This window comes from Camelus dromedarius, chromosome 22, assembly GCF_036321535.1.
Source record: "Camelus dromedarius isolate mCamDro1 chromosome 22, mCamDro1.pat, whole genome shotgun sequence".
Taxonomy (NCBI): Eukaryota; Metazoa; Chordata; class Mammalia; order Artiodactyla; family Camelidae; genus Camelus; species Camelus dromedarius.
The window spans coordinates 33216292-33228401 of NC_087457.1; the positions used below are offsets into that span (position 1 = coordinate 33216292).

General features: G+C 54.5%; 1 protein-coding gene across 1 annotated transcript in view; it reads left to right on the forward strand.

Moving 5' to 3' along the window:
* The window catches only part of CSMD1 (CUB and Sushi multiple domains 1), a 1691213-nt gene that overhangs the window by 367945 nt on the left and 1311158 nt on the right, over positions 1–12110 (forward strand). Inside the window, exon 6 of the mRNA XM_064477604.1 lies at positions 7332–7474. Within this exon, the coding sequence (XP_064333674.1) occupies positions 7332–7474 (143 nt within the window). The remainder of the gene's footprint in view (positions 1–7331; positions 7475–12110) is intronic.

Sequence of the window (12110 nt, forward strand, 5' to 3'; positions counted from 1 at the left end):
TAAAGAAGCTTTTCCAATAGGAAAGCTTTTGTATATATCCAGTTTCAGGAAATACTTTTGAGGATCTTATTTCAATCAATAAGAAAGAAAGGACAATCCTTCAGGGAAAAGATCATCAAACTACATTTAAACTCAGAGGCAAGACTGAAAAGAAGGGGAGAAAGGGAGATAACCTTGCCTTTGTTTTCAAATTCCAATTTAGGGTACTCCATCTATGGTCTCAGTTGCACCTCACAGCGATCTTACGAGTTTAAAACAAAAGTGATGCTCTTTTCGGGGCAGGGCAATTTGTGCATTTGGGTAAATTTCTCCATACACAGAAATGTATGTGCCAAGAGCAGACTGACAGACGGCTGGATGGAAGAAACAGGGCTTCTGAGGCAAGCACCTGGGGCCGTCTAATCCACCCTTGACCTTGGGGCGCCCTCTTGGGCGTGTTTCTTTGCCTTTGGACTCTCACACTTGCCCAACGTCCTGTCCCCCGTGGGATCTTCCTTTCTCAACAAAAGGTCTAGTTAGATTATAGGCGTTGCCAGTTTACAACTCAGAACTCCTACGAATATCTTCGACTCATAGGGTGTCTGGAACCTCAAAAAATCTCCATGACTCAAAGGACAAGAGTCTGTTCATGACATTTCAGACATACTGACGTCCGAAGAGATGTGGGGAGTTGGCCTATGGAAAGGTGATGCTCTAGTCTACCTACCTTTAAGGTTAGTCAGAAGAGAAACAGGCAGGGAAGGGAGGAAGGAACTCGACGGCAGGTGGAGAAAGCAAGATGGAAAGACTTCTGAGCAGCCTTTCTCTCCTGCCTGAGAAGCACACAGCCCTTGTGTCTCCCCAGCCGCAGATCCTCCACACGCCGTCCTGCAGCCCCTCCGCTGAACTGTCCTGGTCACGACTTCTTCGAAGGGAGACGAGAGAGGAAGAAGACCACGCCGCACGTTTCGTCTCTGTTCCGACACCCGTGATGCTCATGCTGGGACCGGCTCTGCTTCCGGCTGAGTGGAGAGCGGGTGGCAAACCTACACCCTGCCCGCTGGGCCGCTGAGTCCTGGCGGTTGAATGACGAGCCCCGGTGCCAGCACGCCCGTCTCAGGTGGACTGAGGGCTGCTCTCCATGCGGTTTAAAACTGAGCCCAGGAAAACAGTTGTGTGTTTTCTCAACGTATGGAATTTATCAAGTGGGAACAGGGTGCCACCAGTAAGTTGGAGCTTGTACAATTCAGTGGGTGATGTCACCCCCTTCTCTTGCTCTCCGAATCTAAGACATTTGTGGGCTAAAGGGTTATGTTCAGCTTTGTGGTCACTGTGCAGTTCAGTGACTTTTAGGAAGAAAATATCAAATATCAGAATAGTTCCAGGCTACAGAAGAAGATAAATGCAGTGGTTTGTGTCTGAAGTTGCTGCAGGGATCGTGTGTGTCCGTGTGTGTGGGGTGGGCGGGGGTGGCATGAGGTTTGTTCATTGTGATGCGTCTTTGCAGACCATTCTGGTGACCATCTTTATATAGATTATAGTTCTGGGATGCCTTCCCCATAAACGGCCCACTAAACAGAGACACAGAAGCCCAGGCCATCGTTATCGTGAGCTGAAGGGCAGGAGCACTGTGAGCTCGCGGGGTGTGAGAGTGGAAAGAACCAGAGAACGCGCGACATCGCCCAGATGTGAGCCGGACCTCGGTGTTCTACAGATAAGGGAACTGAGTCGCAGAAGTGAAGTGGCTTTTCCAAGAGCATCAAGCTTGCCACACTTTTTAGCTGAGTTAGCCCTACTGAAATTTAGTCCTGCTGGAGAATGGTGATCAGCAGATGTCCTGGGAAAAAGCCACTGACCTCATGTTCTGGAGGTCACCAAAGCTAGATGAGCATTTACTGTGTTTTCACGGTAGGATTTAGCACTGGAGGAACAACTGGGTCTCTCCTCACTGACCTCACGGGCTCCGTTTGGCCCAAGCGGATGGTGATCGTAAGTACCTGAGCCCTGGGTTTGCTTGAGCGCCAGCGGGAAGCGCGGCTGACGGACGTTCGGGGTGTCCCTTCACCTGGTCCAGACCGAGCTCTTCAATCTGCTGGTGTTCTCCAAGCCTTGGGGAAGCGCCAGGTGTGGGCGGCCTTTCAAGCCCATCTTACAAGTCACAGTCAATGAGACCTGCGGCTCCCCCCATGGATTCCGGCCGAACTCACCTTGAGACGGTCTGGAAGAGGTTGACTGAATGCTGCTTTTCCCCTACCTCAATCCAGTTTGCCACTCCTGAAATGCGGAGCAGAACAGATGGGAAAGCCTCTCTCCATCTGGGTGTCTTCTTCCCTCCTTCCGAGCCCGACTGGTGGGAGACGGAAACTCCCTTTTTTGAGAATTTATTCTACATCAGCCATGGTGCCCACGTTGTTGGTTCTTCCAACAGGTCTCTGAGGAAATTTCATTTTCCATATTTTCAGAGGAGTGAACGGATATGTAAATTAGGTTTTATTTTAAGTTCCCTGGTTCAGAGAGTGGTAGACGTGGGATTCAAAGCCAGTCCTTTGGACCCAAAGTCAACCCCCTACCAGGAGTTCTCAAAAACTGGTCCTGGCATGCATCTCTGTGGTATAGAAACTTTGTTGAAATATCGATTTTTTTTTTAATTTTTATTGATGTATAATTTATTTACAATGCTGTGTTAATTTCTGAATTTCTGGTGTACAGCATAGTGATTGGGATGTACATCTGTACATTTACACACACACACACACACGCATATAGGGTCCTTTCCAGACTTCTGTCCATTACGGGCTCTTGCAAGGCATTGAGTGCAGCTCCCTGTGCCGCGCGGCACGGCCCTGCTGTTTATGAAATGTACATTCTTGAGCCGCTTCCAGACACGCTGACTCAGAAGCCCTGGGGTTGGGGTCAGCCGTCTGCACCCCACCAGCCGTCCACGCCGTCCTGCTGCACAGCGAAGCCGCCGGGCTGCGTCCCTTCGGTTCAGCTGTGCATTTGTGAAAGGAGACGAGGCAGAGCTCTCCTTCCCAGGGGGTCACTTACAGCGTGGTTCCCCCTAGACTCTGATTTATTGGACACTTCTTCGTTGCCTACATCCTAATGCCACGCATCTGTCTTCTGTTTATAAGGCATTAACTAAAGGGGAAGTAGACTGTGTGTGTGTGTGTGTGTGTGTGCAGTTAGAGGTGTTACTTCTTTGGGAAAAGTGTTCATCTCATTCATTTTAAGCCAGTCAATGAGAATAGTTTTAAAAATCAAAACTTACATGAATAAGTATTTGCGCAGTGTCACGGACTCTTCTTGTTCTAACACAAGTGGTCTGTCCTGGAGAAGGTTCCCGTCACGCCTGAAAAGCGTGTGTGTTCTGATAGCGTTTTGTCAAGTGCCTTACACACCCTGGCTCTGTCTCTTCCTAAAACAACTGCAGGCGTGTCAGGACTCCGGGACGGAGATGGAGAGGGTGTGCAGAAGAGCCCAGAGTCCCGGGGGCCCGTCTCAGCAGGGGGAGGGGCAGCAGGGAGGGTTTTTAATGTTGATGCAGCAAGAGGCCTGGGTGTGAGTTACCATCTGGTCCTTAGGAAGACGTGACCACCTACAAATTATTTCATTTCTCAAGGCTGCCATTTCCTCATCCTTGGTGGGGGGGGGCGACAATGACAACCATAATATAAATAAGATTACGTATGAAAAGGTTTTGCAAACTGTAAAGGACCATTCTAACGTCTGTTTCTATTCCTTGAGTGCCTTCCTCCCACCGCTCCTCCAGCCCCAGCCCTTTCCTAAGACAGACATTGCATTTAGGAAAACACAAATCATATGGTCCCATTTCTGCCCCTCAATGAAGAAAAGAATGTCCCCAATGCCTTAATCAGCGTCAGTTTCTAGTGTTTGACATTAAATAAGCCCAGCAGTGCCTCGTTCAGCAATCAGGGCAGCACGCTGCCTTCCCGGAGACTTGCACACACGCGCTGCTTTTCTAGCTAATTTACATCCTCAATTGTGCAAAGTTTTTCACATCTCATTTTATTTCAAGTACCCTGTTCATATATTCTGTCCCCTCCTCAGACACTTTCCCTTAAAATAGAGCCGCTCTCCCTCTTCAGTTAAATACTCTGCAGCTGGGTATGGTCGTCATGGCTCCAACTGCGTCTTCTTGGGGGTGGTTACATGATGCTAGGGGCATCTTGACCCTTCCCAGGCCATCAGACCCTCTTTGCCTCTGTTGATTCCAGGGCTCAACACTCATTCCTGGTGCCAGGAATATTTCTAGAGCTGGAATCCTGAGGCCATGGACAGCAGTCTGCCTGGGATGGGGAAAAAAAAAAAAAAAAAAAAAAACAGCGCCCAAGCGCAACATTCCTGGCACCACACTCCAGCACAGAAACGTGGCCACAAAGCTGCCTGGTGCGAATGTCCTACAGTGCCTCACTCTAATCCCATTTGGTTAATACTGCTCTAAATAACTGGCACTCGAACTGTGATATCAATCAAGGCTTTCACAGTCATTTAAACATCAAAGAGGGAAAAAGCCACTAGGATCCTAATAATAGGCTTCGTCTCCAGCCTGATTACGAGATGGGTGCAGGAGTGTTCCGGAGGGGCGTTCAAAACCCAAGGAGGGAACCTCAGATTAGATAAGAGATAAGACCGAGGGACCATGGATTTCTCAGCAGACGCCCAAGGAGAAAAACCCGACGCTAGGTGGCAGCGGTGTCACACGATTGCCTCCCAAATTGCACCAGCCTTGGGATCCTGGAGAAAAAAAATAAATGGTAATATTAACACACAAATACCACCATATTACAAAATCCGCCTATCTTATATGACAGCATCCCCCACCTCTTCATACCCCTGATCTGAAATAGGGCATGAATCATTATGACTCTGATATATGATCTGGCCAAAGAAACACCCATGTAACTCATAGCAGAACTGGGCAGTTACTGGTTATGGGGATCCTTCTCTCTCAAAGCATAGAAACCACATACACGTTCGGCACCCAAGAGAAAGGAGGGGGCATTAAAGGCTTCAAGCACAACCCAAGGAAGGCGGCGTTCAACCTCCAGCCTGAAGCTGGTCACAGTGAAGCCTGAGGGTGTTCAGTTTCACAGGTGACGTTCAACCTTGATGATCCAGATTGAGATGCTAATAAAGTAAAAATCTTCCATGAGTCCTAGCCTGGGATGGTTAGATTTTGGAAACGATTTTTAATGGCAGAAATCCTTCTTGGTGACACGTCATTAGGAATAGCAGGAGATCTTTAGTTCACAAAAGAGACCAACTTTTTTTTTCCTTATGAGGAGCTCAAAATGAGCTATTGGAGCACTTAATGGGTCTTTTTTTTTTTTGGTTCACTTGCTGAGTTAGAGGTACTATCTGGGGTCTGATTTAAAGTCCCAGAAGGGGTGACTTTCCTCTCTACATCCTGAGTTCAGCCTGAAGAAGAGAATCTGGATTCCACGGAGAGTTCCCCAAGGACAGTCATCCTGTCCTCTCTTCTCCCTCCAGGGATGACTGGGGCAAAATAAGATTCTGCAGGGGGAAAACCCAAGTCAGATGTAGACCTCAACTTCCAGATAAGCAAATGTGCCTCCTCCTCTTTAGACGCTCATCTGTGAGAGAGACAGGATGTTGAGGAAGGTTTCATTTGTTGCAGGTGGGCTGTAAGGAGACAGAGGCAACCATGCTTTGGTGCTTAGATTCCAAGATGGTAGCCCTGCATTGCCTGGATTCACCATCACATTCTTGCATAGCCTAGAGGCAGCTGGGACAAGGGGAACCTACACGAAACAAGGCAGGGCTCTAAAACCTTATGAATTGGTCACCTTATTGAAGACTGATGAGATGCAGGTGGAGTGAAGCACATGACCCATTACCAGCTGCGGGCTCTTCACCAAAATCATCCAGCGATGTGGGCGATACAGGTTTAGTATTGCTGGTGTCGTCGAGTGCATCTGGACACAATATCGTCCTCCCCAAGGTGTGGGGTTTCCCTGCTCTGGTTCCTCCAGTCCTGTATTGGGATTAGCTAACCCCTTTTGGTCAAGAATGGTGAACCCTTCAGATGTCCCTTGGTAGACGTCCTCATGTTCACCTATGGGTTTCTATGGTTTTTCTACGAACCTTCCCTACAGTGCCCCGAGACTGCAGGGGCACCTCCTCTCTCCTAGGAGCTGGGTGAGACCCGGTTCATTCCATCAGCCACCGAGGTCGCAGAGCTCTGCCCTCTCTCTGTCTACGTTCCTCCCTTTGCAGATTCAGAAGGCGGCTTCCTTTTCTGCTAAGGTCCTTTCGCTGCCCGGTCACTTTTATACAGGGTGCACCTGAAGGTGCACCGACGTGCTGTGCTGCATCGCAGACCACACACATTATCAATTCTAGACACTCCTCTGAATTGTGAGTTTAATCAGAACCCAGGTTTGTGCTTAGGTAACCCTAAGTCAGGAGATAGGAAAAGCGTTGGAGCTTGTTGGAAATGGTCATCTTGCCAAAGATGATCTTAAAATAAAATAAACGAATGTTTATTTTTCTCCTTTGGAATTAGAGCCTTTTGTGGCTCCCTTTCCACCCGCGTTTCTTTTCCAGGTTACGCAGGGGCTTCTCTCTGGTCAGCCGAGAATAGAGATCAGCAGATGGAGGCCAGCGCCTGCCCTCGCCGCATCCCCCTAAATCGCAGAGTTGCCCGGTAGCCTTGCCTCTCCCGGGTGTGTGGCGTGGGTGTCCCCCACCCGAGCGCCCAACAAGTCTCCTTCGCCCGCCTGCGCGCGGCTGCGCCGGAGGCCGAGCAGAGCGCGGTGCGGCGCGGGGAGCCCGAGGGCCCGGGGCCGGGCTCTGTCTGGGATTGCGCCGTCCCAGCCTCCTTCCCCTCTCCGTGGGTAGGGATGGTTGAGTCCAGCCGCCACGGCAGCGGCTCCTTGTGCCGCTAGCAGCCTGTCTTCTGCGCTCCCCGCCTTTCCTCTCCAGACTGGCTCTCCTCCCCCCGCGCCCCCTCCCTCCCGCAGCTCCCACTCGCTGGCTCGCTCTCCAGCTGCCTCCGCTCCAGGTCTCTCCTGGCTGCGCGCGCTCCTCTCCCCGCCTCGCCCCCTCCCGCAGCCTCGCCGCCTTGGTGCCTTCCTGCCCGGCTCGGCGGGCGCTCGTCCCCGGCCCCGGCCCGGCAGCCCCGGCTCGGAGCCGCTCAGCCCTGCGGTGGTTCGGGACCCGATGCTATGAGAGGGAAGCGAGCCGGGCGCCCAGACCTGCAGGAGGCGTCGGATGCGCGGCCGGTTTGGGGACCGGGATCTCTCCCCTGCTCGCCTTGCCCTCTGGTGATTATTTGGCTCTGCTCATAGCCCTGCCGTTCCTCGCAGGAGACGGGCACATCTGAGAAGAGCCATCGGTGTGTGTGCGTGTGGAATATCTGCAGACATGACTGCGTGGAGGAAATTCAAGTCGCTGCTCCTGCTTCTGGCGCTGCTGGTTCTGTTCGCGGGGCTCCTCACTGCAGCGAAGGGTAAGGAAGCCTTGCTGGCTGCCGGGGGAGATGGGCGAACCCTCCGAGGCCCCGTTTGCGAACCAAGTGTCTGTCTGGAGGAGGGCAGGATACCGAGCCGCTGGCCTCTGCCGGTGGCTCTCCTTCGCGGACGCCTGGGGAATGCGATGCCGGGGGCCAGCTTCCATCGCCTTCTGCCCACCCTCGTCTCCAGCGCCCACCCCCGCCTCTCCTTCCCCCTCGCTCGGGCTGAAACGAAATGTCTCTTCTTTTCTCGGTGTGGTGGGTTGTGAGGGAGAATGGAGCCAAACCCGAGTGGGGCTGAAACTGCGCTGTTGGCGGAAGCGTTGCCTCCTAGGGGATGTGGGCGCAGTGGATCGGGGTGGCTGGGGTGGTTCCCGGACTTTCTCCCCGGACCGGGAGCGGCTGGGAAAGTGGCCCGGGCCAAGCCGGCCTCGCAAGTTCTGACTCTCCAGGGCTCTGGGTGCCGCGGGCGAACCTGCCTGCCGGCCGGGCCCCGCACACCCCTACCCCGGTGCCGCCTTCCTCCTCCCACGGACTCGGGGAGTGGTGGGGAGCTACCTTGGTGGGGCCGCCCCCACCTTCCTCTCCCCGCACTTCGCTCCTTGCAAGTTGGCAGGAGCTGGCGAGGTGCGTGCACGGAGCAGGGAGGCCCGGACCGGTTCTGCTCAGAGATAGGCGCCTGGTCTCAGGGTTCTTCCGCCCGCCCTGCCACCTCTGGTCAGGGGAAGGAGTGTCCCCGGGTCGCTCCTCGGCTTGGAGCTCTGTGAACTTGGTGTTCTCCTTGAGCTGAGTTAGGAAATGCTTCCCCCTCATCAGCCTACAGGCTGCAACCTCGGGGCTGGCACGAGCTCCTGTGCTTGTCCATTCTCTGGGAAAGAAAACAAGGTCCTTCTTGATTCGGGGGGTGGGGGGCGGGGAAGAGAGAGAGATAATGGAGAGAGGGGATATTGATTGATTTTCACATTGGAAAGTACCTGCCCCCAATTCCTCACTGTAGCCCATCAGTCTACACACCTCGTCCCACTCCTGGAAGCATCTGTATCTAAATAGATTTTGTATCTTTTCCTTCTTAAAGGATGGAATCAAATCAAGGGGGTTTAAAAAAAATGGCCATTTGCTCTTTCCCCACATGAAACTCCCCTTTCCTCTCTAGATTCTTCCATCTTCCTTTCCGCCCATTTTCTATTCCTTCAGTGTTCCAGATTCAAGGGTGATTGACAAGGCGAAGGAGGTCTGTCTTTGGTTCCGTAGGAAACTCCAGATGGGCCTGGCCTGGGGAGAGATGGAGACACTGGCAGAGGAGGCTTCCTCTCGCCCTTGTCCTTCTCCACCGGCGTGCAGGGCTGGTTGAGAGGCGACCGCTGTGTACCAGCCCCTCCACGCAAGCACCAGCCCTCACAAAGGGGTGTTTGTGGGAATGCGCCCCAGGATGACAGGGAGCGCAGATGGGTTGCTTAATTGCTGGAGCTCAGGGGCGCTCGGCTTTGGGGAGCTCCCCGCAGACACCGACCCTCCGCCCACCTGCCCGTCTCGGTCCAGCTGCCCCTCCCTGGGCGCCGCTGCTGGAGCCTCCGCGGAGGCACGGCCGGCCGAACGGGGCAGGCGGGCGGACAGCGGCCTCCGCGAGCGCTGGGCTGGCTGGGAAGGGGGTCGAAGCAGGAAGAGTCGAGGGCAAAGAGGGCTGGCCCTGGGAGGTGTGCCCGTGTGTAGCGGGGGTCTGGGCAGGACCCGGCCTTGCCCACCAAGCCCAGCGCAGAGAGGAAACACCTGCTACGCAACTCCGCACAACTTCCCGCCCTTCTCCCCAGCACCCCAACCCAGCAGAGCCCGGCCGCCTCCTCGCCTCCGCAGGCAGCTCAGCCTCGGAGCGCACTCTCGGTTCCCCGCGGTTCCGCGCACTCCGAGCGCCCTTCCCCCGCAATTAGCAGAGGTTGCTGCCTGGAGACAGTGGCGGCCGGGTCTGGGCTGCTTGATAATCCGCACACGTGTGTGCCGGGCGGATTCGGATTCCGCCCCTACGCGGGTGGGCCGAGACGCTGGAGGGGGGCGAGGCGGGGGCGGGGGCTGCTCCGGCAGATCCTTGGGCCAACGGGGCAAGGGGCGCAAAGTCCTGGGCTCCCTGGGAGGACAGCACCTCCTGCGCCCTGGGGGTCACAGGTCCTGGTTGTAGAAGCTGAAAAGTGGAGTCCAGGGTCCCAGGCCCCTGGCGCGCGCCGTGCGAGAGTACGGTGTGTGTGTGTGCGTGTGCTTCTGCGTGTGTGCCTGTTCGGAGTGTGTGTGTGTGTGTGCGCGCGCGCGTGTGTTTGCGCGTGGAGGGGCCTCGCGGCCGTGCTCACAGCCCTCTTGCCTGGGGGAGGCTGCGGTGGGTGCGCGCGGCCCCTCATCACCCTCGCGGGGCCGGGGCCGCGTCCCCGCTGCCCCCGCGGGGTCAAGTGCGAGCGCAGGTGGGCGCGTGGGAGCTGGCTGCAGGCAGGAGGCTGGTGACGCCAGAGCCGGAATCGCCCTTCCAGGTCTCCAGCCACTGGGGTGGGGTCGCGTTCCCCTTGGCAGCGAAGCCCAGGTGGCCAAGGTCGGGCCTCGGCCGGGCGCGCCCGGGGGCGCAGGCGCGCATTGGGTCTTCCCGAGGAGGAGCAGGGGCAGCGCCCGGGGGCAGGCGCGGGCCGCCGCCGCGGGAGCCGGGCCGCGTGCGCCCTGCTGGCGCCGCCCGCTGTGGCGAAGGCGGGCGGAGAGATTTTGATGCGTGGGGCGTAATTCGTGACCTGTTTGCGAGTCGTGAGAGGCTGGAGGCGGCTGCGGTGGGGGTCAGTAGAACCGGGTACCGTTAGTACCCGGGTCATCAGCCGTATCTGATTGCGCTTTAGGCTTCAGGACGACGTTGGGGTACCCGGTATTCCCTTGCGATGCTCCTTCTCTTTCGGATTATTAATGCTTTTGTAAAGGTTGAGCCTCACGTGTGTGCCTACCTCCGCAGAAGCAGCTCATTTGGGGACCAGGGGAGAGGGAAGACGGCTTTAAAGCCTCCTCTCTTCACCTAGTAAGTCGGTGGAATAATTCATTCCGTGAGCGCTCGGATCTGCGCCCTTTATCTGGGGCTGATCTATGGGCTGTTTGGGCAAACAAAGTTTGCTTCTCAATTGTGACTTGCATTTGCGCAGCAAGGAGGCGGCAGTTATTTGCAGGCATTATTCAGAAAGCGCTCTAAAAGGAGCACGGATAACAGTAGCCCTACCGTCTCACCATAGGAAGCCTGGGAGAGAAAGGTGGAGTGTTTATCAAAATCCTTAAATCTAATATTCACCGACCCACCCAGCAGAGATTTAAGTATGCATTGCCAAATTTCCACAAAAACCCTACAAGGGCAGAGAGAGAGAGGGAGAGAGATGGTCCTAAACCTGTAAGCATCTATATGAGTTACCATTTTAACAATTCTTACCACCTTGAAAGATGCAAAGACCCTTCATTTGCTGGCCATGTTCCTGTAGGGCTGGGCCACTGCATGCACGTGAACATATGTGCTCTCCTGGGGAAGACAGGAACTCCTGTGAGTAAGGGGCCTTCACGGGAACCACACCCCCAATACACTAAACAGACGGACCGTCTAGAAGTGAGTTAATGTTTCTGCATTACTGATGTCCCAGGGACTCCCCCCGTGCGCCTGGAGCACCTACAGAGTTCTGCGCTAGGGGCTGAAGTGCTTGAAAAGGTTAGCAAAGGGGAGGCTTCCGTCCTCGGTGCTGGGCTTGGTTAAACTGAATAGGAGGACAAGGAGGTCTCATTAAACAAGTCCCAGGGAGCAAATGGGACATGGTCACGTGGCAGTAGAACCTCCCCCCACCCCCCCCGGGTCTGGAGCGTCTCCACTGACAGCGGCCTTGAGAGGGAAGGGCAGTCACTGCTTTTATACCAGCCTTCAGCTGGCCCACCCAGCTTGACCAGGAGACCTCCCCAGCCACCATGTTTGAACCTTCCTACTGGCGAAAGCAGCTCCTCCCTCCTCCAGGGGGCAATGCTTCCCTAGTCTGCAGTTTATCTTCTCAAACATATGCCAACACAGCTCTGAAAATGTCAAGAAAATGGTTCAGCTCCCTTTAAGAAACAGATAGACAAAGGTGCAGTGGCCAGTCAGTGCTCAGGGCAAGAGACACAGCACACCGAGTGTGGACACTTCGGAGCCGTTGGGATGCAAATGGCACGTTGAATGCTCTGTGCTCTGCTGAATTCTCAGTGGGCCTCCGGTAGGCCTTCTGCTGAGCTCATAGTGAAAACACGCTTCTACCGCTTGCCTACATGCAATTTAAACTCCACTTTCCCTTCAGCCTTTTGCATTTCCTCGGGTGAGGTTCATCTCTCTCTAGAATGAAGAAGATGACTGATTGTGTATTCCTTGCACAGAGTAGATGACAAGGCTATGTTTTTTATTTCAGTTTTATTTGTTTAGCTAATAAATCAGGGGAAGACTTTGGAGTAAAGATAGAGACACTGTACAGCCCACAGTATGAGCAACCCTGGGTGGCCTGGGCGTATTTAAAAGCCCGGGGGTCCTTGCTGCAGTGGGCGAGGAACTTGGGCTGATGGACCCACAGTGGTAACAGATAGAATCAGACCAGTTCTGGTGTGTAGTCAGGCCACCATG